The 16,827-nt window shown below is 53.0% G+C and overlaps 1 protein-coding gene across 2 annotated transcripts in view; it reads left to right on the top strand.

Moving 5' to 3' along the window:
• The first annotated feature begins 10,740 nt into the window (after nucleotides 1–10,740).
• Nucleotides 10,741–16,827, top strand: part of ZBTB17 (zinc finger and BTB domain containing 17) — a 37,482-nt gene continuing 31,395 nt past the window's right edge. For both annotated transcript variants that reach the window (XM_062190485.1, XM_062190484.1), the window contains exons 1-2: nucleotides 10,741–10,869; nucleotides 13,702–13,898. In XM_062190485.1, the coding sequence (XP_062046469.1) occupies nucleotides 13,868–13,898 (31 nt within the window). In that variant the 5' untranslated portion in view covers nucleotides 10,741–10,869; nucleotides 13,702–13,867. The remainder of the gene's footprint in view (nucleotides 10,870–13,701; nucleotides 13,899–16,827) is intronic.

Raw genomic sequence — 16,827 nt, 5'->3', positions numbered from 1 at the left:
GTCGATGCCGCAGCGGCAGCCTAGCTCTGACAAGAGGGAAGCAGTCCCTGGTCACGTCTTCCAGGATGTAGCGCTCTCACCCTGGGACCAAACCTTTTATATTTGCCGGAACCAGATCCGGATCTGCTGAGTTCCACCAGAGCCACGGGAACTGGCCTGGGGCAGTGAGGGATTGCTTTGATCAACATGGTTATGTCAACAGGATTATTGTCGCTGCGCAGGGAGGGCTGCCTCCTGCTAGACAGTTTCTCCCAGCGTCAGCAGCGGCTTCCTGGCCGCTTCCAGAACCTTCTCATGAAGCCCTCAGTTTCCCGAATCTGTCTTTGGCCACTTCCACAGCTTTTGTGTTTGATTCTTATCTAAGAACCATACGAATGCTACTGACCCAACATGTCCCTTAAGTCAACTGTTTTTACTGTGTGCTTCAAAGGGAAAGTTGGCATGGCGCCCTTACATAGAAGCGGTGTCTCTCCCATAGAGAAGAAGTAACTAGGCGTGGCAGGTGGAGTGGTGGTCCTCCAAAGATACCACGCCCTCATCCCCAGAATCCATGAGCCTGGGGCCTTGCCTGACAGGTGTGATTACAGAAGAGGGACTTTGAGTTGAAGGGGATTACTGTGGGTCATGTGGGCGAGCTCATGTCAACTCCTTAAGTCAGAAAACCTTTCCCGGCTGGATTAGAGAGCCATGTGGGGAGGGCAGAGGTGGGAAGGATGTGAAGTGAGGACGCCACCGCCATCGCTGGCTTTGGAAGTTTAATCTAGAAAAGCGTGCAACTGAGACTCAGGACACTCTCACAATACAGATCCCTTCTGACACAAGGAGCAATCAACTTAGCGGTGGGCACCCAGGCCGGCGTCCCCCAGCTCATTTCAACTCGGACCCTACCCACCTGGATCCCCAGGCTGAGGGCTCCGTCCCCAGCACTGTCCCCACGTCAGACGACAGCTGCAGGCTCCAATTGTTCTACCTGTGCTTCTGATGGGGCTCCCACAGCCCCTGCTTGCTGTAGGGCACACAGAACTCGGGAGAGAGCTTTCTGCTGGCCAGTTTGTCATAAAGGATATTAGTACCAGGGACACAGATGAAGAGATGCACAGGGCAAGGTGTGGGGGTGGGGAACCTCTTTTCTGCCAAGGGCCATCTGGATACGCATGGCGTCGTTCATGGACCATGCGAAATTATCGCCTTGAAAATTAGCCTGCTATAGATTCATTGAATTTTGGCCAGACGAAATGACATTATGGGCCCTGGAGCTGGACACCCTCACCTGCTGGACAGGAGGGGAAGTGGAGCCTCCGCACCTCTCCAGGAGCCTCTAGTGTTCAGCTTTCATGACCTTCTCCCAACCCTGTCCTTTCGGATTTTTATGGTGACTTCATTGCATAAGCATAATTGAGAAATGGACTTGGACTCAAACCAGCACCCAAATGGGATGCTGGCACCGAAGGTGGAGGCTTAGCCCACTATGCCATAGCACCAGCCCCTGCTCCTCTTCTGATCCAGCTCTCTGCTAATGGCCAGGGAAAGCAGTAGAAGATGGTCCAAGTGCTCGGGCCCCTGCACCCACATGAGAGACCCGAAAGAAGCTCCTGGCTCCTGGCTTCAGCCTGGCCCAGCCTTGGCCATTGCAGCCATTTGGGAGTGAACCAGCAGATGGAAGACCTCTTTCTCTGTTTTTCCCTCTCTCTCTGTCTGTAACTCTGCCTCTCAAATAAATAAATACATATTTTAAAAGGAATAAAAATAATTATTTTTTAAAAAGGAGATGGGGAGGACCTTCACTGGCTACCACCAGTGGTAACCAGGACACCAGCTCCTGATCCTGAAAATTGCAGATTAAATGGACATAAACATCCAAGAGACAGATAGTAACAAGTGTTAGCGAGGGTGAGAAGCTGAGGGCCGGCTCTGTGGCTCAGTGGGTTAAAGCCCCAGCCTGCAGTGCCGGCATCCCGTACAGGCGCCGGTTCGAGTCTCGGCTGCTCCTCTTCCAATCCAGCTCTCTGCTATGGCCTGGGAAAGCAGTGGAAGACGGCCCAAGCACCCACTGGGAGACCTGGAAAAAGTTCCTGGCTTTGGCCTGGCCCGGCCCTGGATGTTGCGGTCCTTTGGGTGGGAACCAACAGATGGAAAATCTCTCTCTCTTTCTCTCTGCCTTTCAAATAAATAAATAAATCTTTAAAAAAAAGAAAAGAAAAGAAGTCTATCCTGCCTTTCCCAATGAGCTATATTTCCAGGTAACCATATGGCCTAGTTGATGGGTGAAAATTATTTTTTCAAGATTTATGTATGTATTTATTTATTTGGAAAGCAGAGCACCAGGGAGGGAGAGACAAAGAGAGATAGACGTTTCGTCTGTGGGTTCACTCCCCAAATGACTGCAATAGCCAGGCCTGGGCCAAGTCAAAGCCAGGAGCCTGGAACTTCCTCCTGGTCACCCATGTGGGTGCAGGGGCTCAAGTAGGGGCCTACCTTCTGCTGCCTTCCAAGGTTCACTAACAGGAAGCTGGATGGGGAGCAGAGCAGCCAGGACTGAGACCTGCAGACCAAGGTGGGCTGCTGGCATCCCGCTGTGCCACAACACTAGCCCCAGGAAAACTATTTACAGATTTCCAGCTAGTTTGTGTGGAAGAACGATAGCATCAGAAATGCATCATTTTACAACCTCTAAGGAAATCAGTGGCCCAGATAAAGTTAGGGGTCTTCAGAGGAAGGAGCCATTACATGGAGGGTTGGTGGGGAACTTTCCAAAGGAAAAATTGGCCTGCTGCCACCCAAGCCCACCCAGGGGATCCTGATGTGACTCAGTAGAAGCCCTTGAAGCACCCAAGAAGTGTTCTTACCAAAAAAGTTGCATCAGAATCTACTCAAACCCCCAGAGTTAATTTACAGGGGGACGAGAGCTGGTTAAATGACAGTGGAGAGATCTAGAATGTAGGACATCCTGCGGGATGACCCCATTCCTGCCAGACAAAAACATGGAACAAATGAAAAACAAGAAGAGATTCCTTGGGATAAAGTATCAAGAGACAATTTAAAAAACATAGGGTGGCAGTTGGTTAAGACGCCTGGTTGAAATGCTGGCATCACAGATTGCAGTGTCTGGGTTCAAGACCTGGCTCCACTCCTGATTCCAACGTGCACCTTGGGAGGCCACAAGTGATGGCTCAAGTAGTTGGGTTCCAGCCACCCACATGGGAGGCCTGGATGGAGTTCCCAGCTCCTGGCTTTGGTCCAGCTCAGCCCCAGCTGCAGGCATCTGGGGAATGAACAAGTTGATGGGATCTTTCTGTCTCTTTCTCCACCCCACTCCCCCGCCCTGTCTCTTTCTTTGTCTCTCTGCCTTTCAAATAAATAAAATGAAAAACAAACAAAAAAAAAAACCCACCCACTCATTGTGACTCTGATGGATGACCTTTTCTGGATCCTGATTTGAGCAAAGCATTGTAAAAAGACATTTGGTGACAATTAGGGAAATTTGATTAGCAGTGGATTTTAAATGATTCCAAAGAATAATTTTTAATTTCGTTAGGCGTAATCAGGGCTTTGTGGAAATGTAAGACCAGTTTTTGATGGCTGGATTCCTATAGTAAATACATAGGAATGGAATGACTGAATGTCTGGGATTTGCTTGAAAACACTTTTGGGTGGGAGAATGGGGGCAGGTTTTGTGGCACAGATGGTTAAGCCAACATCTCTTTCTGTGTCTCTTCCTCTTTCACTCTGCCTTTCAAGTCAATAAATCTTTAAAAGATAAGTAAGGTAGAAGAAGGAGTCCAAGGATCCGGGTTAGCGTTCAGTGTTGTGGCACAGCTGGGTAAGCTGCCAGTCATGTCACCAGCATCCCCTGAAAGAGCTCTGGTTCAAGTCCCAGCGGCTCTGTTTTCAATCCAGCTTCCCACTCACGAGTCAGGAAAGCAGTAGAACATGGCCAAAGTGCTCGGGTCCCTGCCACCCATGTGGGAGACCTGGAGGGAGTTCTGGGCTTCTGGATTCAGCCTGGTCCAACCCTGGCAGTTGCAACCATTTGAGGTAGTGAACCAGCGGATGGGAGGGTCCTCTCTCTCTCTGTCTCCTTTTCAGATAAGTTTAAAAGGAAAGACTTTGAGCTGGGTGACTGGAACAGGGCAGGAGCTAGGAGCCGTGCAGACTGAGTGTATGATCACAGTAGAGCTGGTTTCTCGCTGGGGGCATTGCTTCCGTATGTTACAGGTCCCCAGCCCCAAGTTCTCCCCTCCCTTGTTCCCTCCACTGCGCTGCCAGAGTGACACAGCCCCTTCACCAAAACCTTCATCCTAACCCTCACCCCCCTGCTCTCCCCAAGCTCAGCTATTGTTCACATGTGAGCAACCTGCCCTTTCCTGACAAGGGTGATTGTTTCAGGGCTTGGTCACTTTGTAGTTGGAAACTCGAGGAGCTGAGGCCGAGCTGATGTCAGTTTATGTAATTTAGCTTATCAATTGGATTACACAGGTTTTACTTATTTATTAGAACGAGTTACAGAGAGAGAAGGAGAGACAGAGCTAAGATCTGTCATCCGCTGGTTCATTCTCCCAAATGGCCTGGGACAGTCTGAAGCCAGGAGCCAGGAGCCTCATCAGGGTCTCCCATGTTTGTATAGGGGCACAAGTACTTGGACCATCTTCTGTTGCTTTCCCCAGTCTATTAGCAGGGAGCTGGATTGAGAATGGAGCAGCCGGAACTTGAACTGGTGCCCATATGGGATGCTGGCATTGTAGGCCGCAGCTTATCCCGCTATCCCACAATACCGGGCCCTGTGATAGTCTTAAAATGTTGGATTAAAAACACAGCATATTGGCCAGCGCCGTGGCTTAACAGGCTAATCCTCCGCCTTGCGGCGCCGGCACACCAGGTTCTAGTCCCGGTTGGGGCGCCGGATTCTATCCTGGTTGCCCCTCTTCCAGGCCAGCTCTCTGCTATTGCCCGGAAAGGCAGTGGAGGATGGCCCAAGTCCTTGGGCCCTGCACCCGCATGGGAGACCAGGAGAAGCACCTGGCTCCTGGCTTCGGATCAGCGAGATGCGCTGACCGCAGCGGCCATTGGAGGGTGAACCAATGGCAAAAAGGAAGACCTTTCTCTCTGTCTCTCTCTCTCACTATCCACTCTGCCTGTCAAAAAAAAAAAAAAAAAAAAAAAAGTTGAAAAAAAAAAAAAACACAGCACATTAACTCTAAGCACAGCCTATTTCCTTTTATGCAATTTGGAAAGATTCTCTTAATTCTTCACAGGTATCCTGGGTGTGCGTTATTTTTTAACCACTTTTGCTAGTTTTCTTTTTTTGGTACGTTTTAACATTCCTACCTTTTTTTCCACTTTTAAAAATTGGTAGATAATAATCGCACATCTTTGCTGGGTGCAGGGTGATGTCCATTTGTAACAGTCTGCCCCAGAGATTTCAGTCATCAATCACCTCAAATATTTTTCACTTTTTTACAAAATTTTATTTGAGGGGCCGGTATCCCATATGGCCTGGGAAAAGCAGTGGAAGATGTCAGAAGTGTTTGGGCCTCTGCCACCCACGTGGGAGATCTGGAAGAAGCTCCTGGCTTTAGCCCAGCCCAGTTCCAGCTGTTGCAACCATTTCAGGAGTGAACCAGCAGAACTCGCTCTCGCTCTCTCTAACTCTTCCTAATAAGTAAATGAATAAACCTTCTGAAATTTTTTGAGAATCAGAGAGACAGAGACAGACAACAGAGAAAGCTCCCACCTCTGGGTCACTCCCCAAATACACACAATGTCAGGGCTGAACCAGGCCAAAGGCAGGAGCTGGAAACTCAACCCAGGTCTCCCCTGTGAGTGGCTGGAGCCCAAGAACTTGAGCAGTCACAGTCACCTGCTGCCTCCCACGGTGTACATTAGCAGGAAGCTGGAGTCAAATGCCTGCCCCATTATTTCTTTGTGATGAGAACACTCAAAATTCTCTCTCGTGGCTATTCTGAATACACAGTACAATACTACTAACCGTAATCACCCTTCAGGGTACTAGAACGTCAGGACACATTGCACCTATTTGGCTGTGACTTTGTACCCATTAATCCATCTCTCCCCCTCTCCCCGGTCCTCCCCTCCCCACGTCTGACAGCCACTGTTCTCTCTGCTTCTCTGCGCTCCGCTGGTTCGACCTCTGCCTGTGACGGAAACCACGCAGGACTCGTCTTCCTGCGCCTGGCTCATTCTACCGAGCATCAGGAGCCCCAGGTTCGTCCACGTCGCTGCAGAGGACAGGGTCTCATCCTGGCCGTGCCTGAAGTGTCCCGTCGGGCGGTAATCCACATTTGCTACGCAGACACTCAGACGGTTCCCACACCGCGGCGGCTGGGAACGGTGCTGCCGTGAACCCGGGAGTGCAGCTGTCCTTTCAGCAGACTGGTTTGCTTTCCTGTGGATTCGTGTCTGGAAGTGTGATTGCGAGACAACAGGGCCCTGCTATTTTTATTTTTTAAAAATTTTTTATTTATTTATTTATTTGAAAGTCAGAGTTACACAGAGAGAAAAGGAGAGGCAGAGAGAAAGAGAGAGAGAGAGAGAGAGAGGTCTTCCACCCGCTGGTTCACTCCCCAGTCGGTCGGCTCGCTGCGCTGATCCGAAGCCAGGAGCCAGGAGCTTCTTCCAGGTCTCCCACGCAGGTGCAGGGGCCCAAGCACTCAGGCCATCTTCCACTGCTTTCCCAGGCCATAGCAGAGAGCCGGATCGGAAGTGGAACAGGCGGGACTTGAAGCGGTGCCCATATGGGATGCCAGCACTGCAGATGGCGGCTTTACCCACTACGCCACAGCGCCGGCCGCATGAGCCGCTCTATTTTTCACTTTCTGAGGGCTCACCCCATTGTTTTCCAAGGTAGCTGTACTAATTCAGGCTTCCACCAACAATGTATGAGAGTTCTCCTTTCTCCACATCCTCGCCTTGACATATACTTTTTAAAATTTCTTCCCATTCTGAAAAACTACGCAAAGGTAGAAAAGGAATAGAACATTTTCTATTATGTCCATTATCCAGATTCAATAGTTAAATTTTCTTTTTTTTTTTTTGCTTTCTTTTATTTATTACAGATGTATTTTTATCTAAAAAATGTTTATTTTCATCTAGTTGAAGGAGTGAGAGAAAGAGAAGTCTTCCATCTGCTGGTTGACTCCCCAAATGGCCTGCAATGGCCAGGGCTACTCCAGGCTGCAGTTAGGAGCCAGGAACTCCATTCAACTCTCCCGCTTGGGTGGCAGGGACCCGTGCACTTGGGCCATCACCCCTTGCTTCCCAGGACACTGGATCAGAAGCAGAGCAGCCGAGACTCGAACTGGCACTTTCATGTGGGACACAAGTGTCCCAAGTGGCAGCTTCATCTGCTGTGCCACAAGTCCTGCCCCTTCACTTAAACTTTTATTGTGGAACAAATGTGATAGTGTAAGAACAGCGTGAAGAGTGTCCCCCCACCACCCAGTATCTTTTACCCAGTTTCCCCTGGTGGTAACGTCTTGTAAAATTACTGTGCGGGCCGGCGCCGTGGCTCAACAGGCTAATCCTCTGCCTTGCGGCACCGGAACACCGGGTTCTAGTCCCGGTCGGGGCACCGGATTCTGTCCCGGTTGCCCCTCTTCCAGGCCAGCTCTCTGCTGTGGCCAGGGAGTGCAGTGGAGGATGGCCCAAGTGCTTGGGCCCTGCACCCCATGGGAGACCAGGAGAAGCACCTGGCTCCTGCCATCGGATCAGTGCGTTGCGCCGGCCGCAGCGCACCAGTCACGGCGGCCATTGGAGGGTGAACCAACAGCAAAGGAAGACCTTTCTCTCTGTCTCTCTCTCTCACTGTCCACTCTGCCTGTCAAAAAATTAAAAAAAAAAAAAAATTACTGTGCAGTGACGAAGCCGGGATGCTGACATCCAGGCAGTCCAAGCAGAGACCACTCCATCACCACAGGACCTCCCCACGTAGTCTCCAGCAGAGGGGGATTGAGGACAGACAACTGGATGTTTAGACAATGACTGGAAGGACTGATGCATGTTTGCTAAACTGGACCTCCAGGGATGGTTCCTAGAACGACATAGAACTCACCCATCAGGTGCCACTGTCAGGAAGACAGGGAGCCAGGAGAACACTGTTGGAGTTAGGGGACACATCACAACAGCCAGGTTCCACAGATCTCCATCTGCACTGGGAGCTGGCGTCCAGGTATAGAACGTTCATTTCGCTGTACCCGCCTCAGAGATGGCTCTGGACACACAGGAGGTGGAGCTGAGCCACTGTGCACGCTGCCAACCCCACATTAGCGTGAGCTTGCTTGCCGGCAGAGACCAGCTCAAGGCAGCAAGTCTGACTACTGCCTTGCCTCCACCTTCCACACCTCACTAACTGCCAGAACCCATCCGCATCGGGGGTTCTAACTGCAGCTGAGTCTAGGAAAGAAAAGTTTTGGTTTTCAGATTCTGGAAAGAACATATTTTAAGTCCTGATCAACAACATCCAATGCAGATGGACACAGGGATAGATTTGATGCTTAGTATTGTTCTTATCAAGTCTGCTATTGTTTTCCCTGTAAAAGAAGAGGAAATCGGTCAGTGCCGTGGCTCACTTGGCTAACCTCCACCTGCAGCGCTGGCACCCCAGATTCTAGTCCTGGTTGGGGTGCTGGATTCTGTCCCGGTTGCTCCTCTTTCAGTCCAGCTCTCTGCTTGGGCCTGCACCTGCATGGGAGACCAGGAGGAAACACCTGGCTCCTGGCTTCAGATTGGCGCAGGGCGCTGTCCTTAGCGTCCATTTGAGGGGTTAACCAACGGAAGGAAGACCTTTCTCTCTTTCTCACTGTCTAACTCTGCCTGTCAAAAAAAAAAAAAAAAAAAAAAAAAGAAAGAAAGAAAGAAAGAAAGAAAAGGAAAAGACAAAAAGACAAATGTGGACAAAGATGTGGAAAACCTGGGACCCTTGTTTATTGTTCGTGGGACTATGAAAGAGAGTAACCATGGTGAAAAACAGTATGCAATTCCTGAAACCAAAAAATTAAACACAGAACTGCCATCTGACCCAGCAATTTCACTCCTGAGTATTTACCCAATATTTTCAGTATTTTACTGAAATCAGGATCTCACAGAAATAGTAGCACTCCAGAGTTCATCGCAGCCAGTCACCACAGCTGAGTGTAGAAACAAGTGAAGTGTCCATCATATCACTTCTTTAGCCATTAGGAGTGGCTAAAGACAACGTGCTATAAACAATAACGGAACCGTATTCAGCTTTTAAAAGGAAGGAAGTCATGCACTATTCAGCAGAGTGAAACAGACCTAGAGCATTCTACTGCGTGGAATAAGCCGGGCATGGAAGGTCACCTCCATGAGACATCTAAAAATAGTCAAACCCATAGAATCAGAGAATTGTGCTTGCCAGGGGCTGGGCAGTGGAGAGAAACAGGAAGTAGCTGACTGCCAGTGAATACATTACTGAGATCTGTTGTACCACGTGGTATCTACAGTACTCTATTGCACACTTTAAAAAGTTTTAGTTAGAGCAGACCTCATTTGAAGTATTCTTGCCACAATAATGTTTTAAAAAAGCAAGCGATGGCCGGTGCCGTGGCTCAACAGGCTAATCCTCCGCCTTGCGGCGCCGGCACACCGGGTTCTGGTCCCAGTCGGGGCACCGATCCTGTCCCGGTTGCCCCTCTTCCAGGCCAGCTCTCTGCTGTGGCCAGGGAGTGCAGTGGAGGATGGCCCAGGTCCTTGGGCCCTGCACCCCATGGGAGACCAGGAGAAGCACCTGGCTCCTGCCATCAGAACAGCGCGGTGCGCCGGCCGCAGTGGCCATTGGAGGGTGAACCAACCGCAAAAAGGAAGACCTTTCTCTCTGTCTCCCTCTACTGTCCACTCTGCCTGTCAAAAAATAAAAATAAAAATAAAAATAAAAATAATAAATTAAAAAAAAAAAAAGCAAGCGATGTCAACTGCTGATCTTTGGTTTCTCCAGCAAGTGTGAAGAGAGCAGCGAGTTGAGCAGGTGGCCCCTGCTGAAGGCCAGCACACAAAGGTGGTGACCACGAATGTGCAGGGACCAGTGTGCCCCTGACGGACCTGCGCTTGGCCCACCAGGTCAGGGAACGCACCTGCTAAAAAGACCAGGGAGCAGAAAGAGCTTGTGGGGGTAGCGAGAGTGTTGTCAGAGATCAGAGATCAGGGACAATGAACGAGACCAGAAGTGAGAAAGGAAAAAGCCCACAAACGTCAGGAAGTCAGCGGCCGGGAGATCCCGCGTGGACAAAGGCCAGTTCGCTGACTCTCCTCGGGCACCCCCACGCCCACCCAGGCTAATCCCCGCTCCCTGCAGACCGGGAGAGGGGGTACCGGTCGGCTCCGAAGGGCCGGGGGACACAATGGCGCCTGCAGCTCCGGGCCCCTCACAGCGTGTGGAGCCACAGGCCGGTCGTTTACTCCTTCTGAGCCCCCCTCTTCCCTTCCTCGACGTGGGGAGAACGACACTCCGGCAGGGCTGCTGTGAGGGCCTGAGACAATGCACGTGACGCTGGGACTCAGCGCCTGGCGCAAAGTACGCGGCAGCACACGGAAGCTGACCCTTGCGTATCTGGAACAGAAAACCAAGGCAGTGCCCAAGAACCGCCGCACCACAGTTCTAAGCGCAGAAGTACGGTAATGTGGAACTTTTGGACAGCTAGGCGCATGCGCCCGTCCGCGGTCGCGAAGCCACCGCGGCAGCTGCGCATGCGCCGGAAGTTGCAGCCGGGAAGCCAGCGAGGTCTGTTCCGCCCGACTCTAACATGGCGGCGCCCTTTGTCTGCTCTGAAGTGCCGTCCCCGGCCTTCTCGCGGCCGTGATGCACCTCCCTCTGCGGTGGGGTCCGGGACATGGCAGGTGAGGGCCAGCAAGCGCCCGGGGCCGGGGGCGCCCAGGCGGCCGGGACAGAGGCAGCGGAGGGGGGGGTGCGGCGGGACGCTGGGGACGGTTGTGTGGGGGAGGGGAGGGAAGTGGAGTGGGACGGGGACCGCGGCTGGGGGGACGCTGTGGGGCCGCGGGGCGGGGAGTGGGCGGGCGGAGCCGCCGCCCGGGCGAGGGGGCGCGAGTCGCCTCCTGGGCTCGGTGACACCCCAGCTGGCAGCATCTCCGCCCCCGCCTCCCGGCTGTCACCGCCCCTTGACCCCGCGCGCCGCGGCGGGTGGGCATTCGGCGGCCGCGAGGGGGCGAGGTGCCCGGGCGCTGCGGGGCCGCCGGCGGGGCCTGGGCGCAGCGGGCACTTTGCTGAGTGAAATGATAGCGTTCATTCATCCGTTCCTGGACAGGTGCTGGGGACGGGGCGGGCGGTGCAGACTGGACCCGGAGTAGCGCTGCGGAGCCGGGCACGGGGCTTGAACCCCGTCGCGTGCTGTGGCCGCAGGCACTTTAGGTCTCGCCTCTCTGCCTCAGTTTCCCCACAGCGGAGGTGGCAACATCTCCCTCCTAAGATGGTGACAGCGGTTAGGTGGTGCTGAGAACACTCGGCCTAGGAGACTTCAGGGCGGCTTCTGTCCCCCAGAGAGCTGGGCCCTGAAGGCCCGAGGGTCGTGGGCAGGACCCGGTGGGGGCGGTGCTGTTCGCAGTGGGAGGTGTAGACTGGAGAGATGGACGAGATAGGGCCAGGAAAGCGTTGCGGCTAGGTCTTAGGGGGCTTTGGGAACCTGGGTAAAGACTTTACGTTTTAGGTTAACGGGAAGGCACGGGAGGCTTCTCTGATCAGAAAGCTCACTCTGGCTGTGTGAAGAAGGTTTTAAAGCGAGTGGGTCTTGGGGCCGGCGCTGTGGTGTAGGTTAAGCCTGCACCTGCTGCGCCGGCTTCCCATACGGGTGCTGGTTCAAGTCCTGGCTGCACCACTACCGATCCACTTCCTCCCTAAGGTGCCTGGGAAAGCAACGGGAGATGGCGCAAGTCTTTGGGCCCCTGCACCCACGTCTCCTGGCTTCGGCCTGGCTGAGCCCAGCCCCGCCCGGCCCTTGCAGCTATTTGGGGAGTGAACCAGCAGAAGGAAGATATCTCCCCTCCCCCATTCTCTCTGTATCTCTGCCTTTCAAATAAATAAATCTGTTTTTCTAAAGATTTATTTATTTATTTATTTATTTGAGAGGCAGAATTACAGATGGGGGAGAGACGGTCTTCCATCTGCTGGTTCACTCCCCAAATGACTGCAGTGGCCAGAGCTGGACTGATCTGAAGCCAGGAGCCAGGAGCTTCTTCCAGGTCTCCCACATGGGCGCAAGGGCCCAAGCACTTGAGCCATCCTCCTATGCCCTGCCAGGCCATTAGCAGATACCTGAATCAGAAGAGGAGCAGCTGGGACACAAACTGGTGCCCGTATGGGATGCTGGCACTGCAGAGTTTTAACCAGCTACACTGTAGCACTGACCCTGATAAATCTTTTTTTAAAGATTTATTTATTCGGCCGGCGCCGTGGCTTAACAGGCTAATCCTCCACCTTGTGGCGCTGGGACACCGGGTTCTAGTCCCAGTTGGGGCGCCGGATTCTATCCCGGTTGCCCCTCTTCCAGGCCAGCTCTCTGCTATGGCCTGGGCAGGCAGTGGAGGATGGCCCAAGTCCTTGGGCCCTGCACCCGTATGGGAGACCAGGAGAAGCACCTGGCTCCTGCCTTCGGTTCAGTGCCGTGCACCGGCTGCAGTACGCCGGCCGCGGCGGCCATTGGAGGGTGAACCAACAGCAAAAGGAAGACCTTTCTCTCTGTCTCTCTCACTATCCACTCTGCCTGTCCAAAAAATATATATATATTTATTTATTTATTTGAAAGGCAGAGTTACAGAGAGGAAGAGGGAGGGAAGGAGGGGGGGGGAGGGAGGGAGGGAGGGAGAGAAAGAGACAAAGATCTTCCATCTGCTGGTTCACTCTCCAGATGGCCACAGCAGCCGGAGCTGGGTCAATCTGGAGCCAGGAACCAGGAGCTTCTTCTGGATCTCCCACGTGGGTGCAGGGACCTAACCACTTGGGCCATCTTCTGCTGCTTTCCCAGGCACATTAGCAGAGAGCCGGATCAGAAGAGGGGCAGCCGGGACTCGAACTGGCACCCATATGGGGTGCCGGCACTGCAGTGGCTTTACCCACTACGCCACAGTGCCAGCCCCTAAATCTTAAAAAAAAAAGAAAGAGGAGTGGCTCCGACTAAGGGGCTTACGAGGCTGCTAGAATCACCCAGGTGAGAAATGAGGATGGTCTTGGGTTAGGCTAGGGGGAGATGGTTTTGGGGGTAGAATGGACAGACTTGGTGGTTACTTGGATGAGGGACTCGAGGGCAGGGAGGGGTTGGGAGTGACCCCAAGGTTTTCGTTGGTGGATGCTGATGCCGGTGCTGCAGGTGGCGGCTTTACCTGCTACGCCACAGCGCCGGCCCCGAAATCCTTTTTATAGTGTGGTTGGCAAATTGTTGCTCTTACTGTTGTTTTACCAACAAAGATTGGAGTGGGTTAATCACCAGCCTTGCTCACGCCTTGTTTTAATTGGATATAGTCTGAAATGCTCCATCAAAGCCATCTCAAAATACAGTGGCTGAAACCAAAAAGAAGTTTATTCCTCACCTGTAACAGTCTGAAAGCGTACAGCCTAGCGCTGGTGGAGCCGCGTGTTCTGTTCTGTGAGGTCGTCTGGGAACAAGAGTCCTTTGATCATTTGGTCCTCGATCAAACCTGGGCTTCCTTCTCATGGTCCAGCCTGGCTGCTCCAGCTCCTGCCATCAAGTATGAACTTCACCTGGGGAAAAGGAAAGACGGGACAGGGAGCGCGTGCTCAGTTCTTCTGAGGTTCTAATGTTTCGTGCGGTGTGGTCTCCCACCATAAGCCAGCTGCCTCGTCTGGTGTATTACCAAAGAACAAGTCATGCCTACACCCATGCTGGAGGAAGAGTTTGGTGAGAATCTGTTCTGTCCCCAGGGTGACTGGGTTGCTTGGGTGAGTCAGGTGTGAGGGGAAGTCCACTGAAGTGGTGACGGGGGCTGGGCCTGCTCCCCAGACCCGTGTCTCCCCAAGGCAGGCCGTCCTGGCTTTGGGTGCTGGATGGTGTTTCGCCCAGGGATTCTTGGCATGCTTACTGTTCAGTGCTTCCTGTGCCGACACGTGTTCGGTGGAGACCGGAGATGGGTGAGGCCAGATCCTGGGAACGAGGCGTCTCGAGCTGTGTACGTAATCTTGACACCGTGCAGGAAGTGCCACGAGGTCTGCGCAGGAGAGTGGGAGCACAGGAGGACTGACCGACAGTGGAGGCTTTACTGAGGTGCCAAAGATGCTGCTGTTTTTAATTTTTATTTATTTGAAAGAGAGAAAAGAGGGAGAGAGACCACCTATCTGTTGGTTCACTCCCTAAATGCCCGCAGCAGCTGGGGCTGGGCCACAGTAGACCAGAGCCCGGAACGCAAGCCAGTTAGGAAGGTGGCAGAGACCTAGTATTGCCCAGTCGCCTGCCACCGCTCAGGGCGTGCGTTAGCAGGAAGGTGGGTCAAAGCGGACCCAGGCACCTGGCTATGGGTGTGAGCGTCCTGGGCGGCCTCCTAACTGCTGTGCCTGAGACCCACCCTGACTGCAAAGTTGCCCTCAGGTAGGGTGGCAGTGAGGGCTGGAGTCACGTGGGAATCCATGTTCCTCTGGTCGCACGGTCACCAGGGCTTAGCTTCCTCATCTGTAAATTAGGGTAAGGACATCTGCTTCACGGAATTGTTCTGCAAATTCTGCGATGTGGGGCAGGCACTTCCCACGGTTGGCTGTGTGGATGGAGCACTTACTCAGTGTCAGCTAGCTCCTGCCGCAAGGTGCAGGATGGTCCACAGCCAGAGAGGCCTGCCAGGATTGCAGTCAGACCAGACCTAAGCCCTCAGAGCAGCCGGCGGCCGCCCTTCCCCGAGGCAGGCATTGTCCTGCACACAGTCCAGGACTGCTCTGGGCCGCCCCTGTGTTTCCCAGGATTCCCCAGGCTTTCTAGTGAAAGGTGTCACTGTTTGGATCCTCAGAGGCTCTGGTGAGGGGTCTTTGAAAAGGACCTGTTTAATCCCTTCGGGTTCAAATGCTTCTAGGAAGCTGCTCTGAACCCTGCCAACGCCCACCCCAGCTGAGCTAGGAACACTTCCCTGACTTCTCGGCGCCCTACCAGTCTCTGTAGAGGCAGTCTCACCACTGGTCTGTCTCCTCCCCGTCCTCTCCCCTGCCGCCGTTGGACCACCAGCACAGTGGATGCAGGGACAGGGTCTGTGTTGTTGGACGGTGGATGTTCAGCCTTGATTGGCTGCAGGGGAACTGCAGATCGGAACTGGCAAGAACTCCGGTGTGGCACGGGGCAAGGCATGCCACGGTCAGAGAGAAGCTGGCGGGAAGTAGAGACGGTGACCTGTGACTAAACGATGAGAATTTGGCTCAGAACGCGGTTTCTCTTTCTTTTTCCAGTAGAGCAGGGTTTCTCAGCCTTGACATTACTGACGTTTCGGTGGAGGTACGTCTTGGTTGTGCGGGTTGCCCTGTAGCGTTCCAGCCCCCGCCCCAGCTGTCACAATCAGAGGTGGCTCCAGACAGTGCCACATGTCTCTGGGACAAGACTGCCTGCAGTGGAGAAGGCCTGCACTGTGGCATAGTGATTAGAAGTGGGAACTTGTTAGCCAAACATTCTTGGGCTCCTGTCTAATTCTTAAGTGAGTGTTTCCTAGCTATGTCTGCCTCTGGGCAAATATTTGACCTCCATAAGCCTCAACTTCTTGAGTTGTAAAATGGGGACAATGGTCACTTTGCACATTTCTTTACTGGGTGGAATTGCTAGTGAGGCGTGCACATGGAGTGCTTTGCCGTCTCAGACTTTGCCTGGTAGTGTTATGTGTTAGGAGAGCAAGAGCCTCAAGAGGGTCAGCTAGGAGAATGTGCAGGGTTGGGGAAGAAAACAGTGTTTGGCGTAGGAATCCACGCACAGGGTCGAAACATCAGAAGGTTCTAGAGAATGGACTGTGGAAAGTCACCCACCCTCCTCCCAGACATTCCGTGTCTGTGCCCTCGCAGGGCATGCGTGTGCACGCGTGTCTGTGTAGAGGGGACTTCCAGTCCATGGCTTGGATCTGTTGCACACTCGCAGGTGTATACAGGCCTTTCAAGTCTTTGGCCTGGACGTTCCTATTTAGAACACGGAAAGGGCAGCTATACGGCAGCCGCGGAATTCTGAGTTGCCTGGAGAAAGAGCAGGTGGCCCGCTCTTGACAGTGCTGGAATTCCCCAAGGGATGGTGCCCGTGTGGGTGGCACAGAGGCCTGCAGATGTGGGCTTAGTCTGGCGCAGTGTTAGTATTGGACACCACAACAGGGAGAGACCCCAACCTTAACAAAAAAAACTCTGGATACATTTTGTGCATGAAGCCTAATATCCTGGAGATCATAACGTTGTTTTTGTTTTTGTTTTTGCTGGCCACAAGTTTAAGTGATTGAAGTAGCAGAGATCAGAGAACAAGCATTTTGGCATGAGATGACTTCAGCGTCTGCTGCAGGTGTGTGGGTGGAGCATCAGCATGGGATCCTGGTGCTGTCGGAGCTCCGTGTGGGTATCAATAGCTTTGCAGTCCCAGAGTGAGTGAAGGCTGGCCTGAATAATGTCATCATCAGGACGCACACAGAATACCAGGGCTTGGGCGCTTGGATTCCAGTGTGCTTGTTGAGAATTGAAGGCAGATGGTTCTCAGGACTCGAACTGGAAGGGATGGAAGCAGAGGGCATAGTGAGAATTGAGTGTTCACTCCTGTCGAAATGACAGGTGGACCCTGGGCTCAGAGGTGGGGATTCCAGCTGAGAGTGGGGAGCGTGCCAGAAAGCAGGCGT

Source organism: Lepus europaeus, chromosome 5 (genome assembly GCF_033115175.1).
Source record: "Lepus europaeus isolate LE1 chromosome 5, mLepTim1.pri, whole genome shotgun sequence".
Lineage (NCBI taxonomy): Eukaryota > Metazoa > Chordata > Mammalia > Lagomorpha > Leporidae > Lepus > Lepus europaeus.
This window is presented reverse-complemented; position numbering and strand designations above follow the sequence as displayed.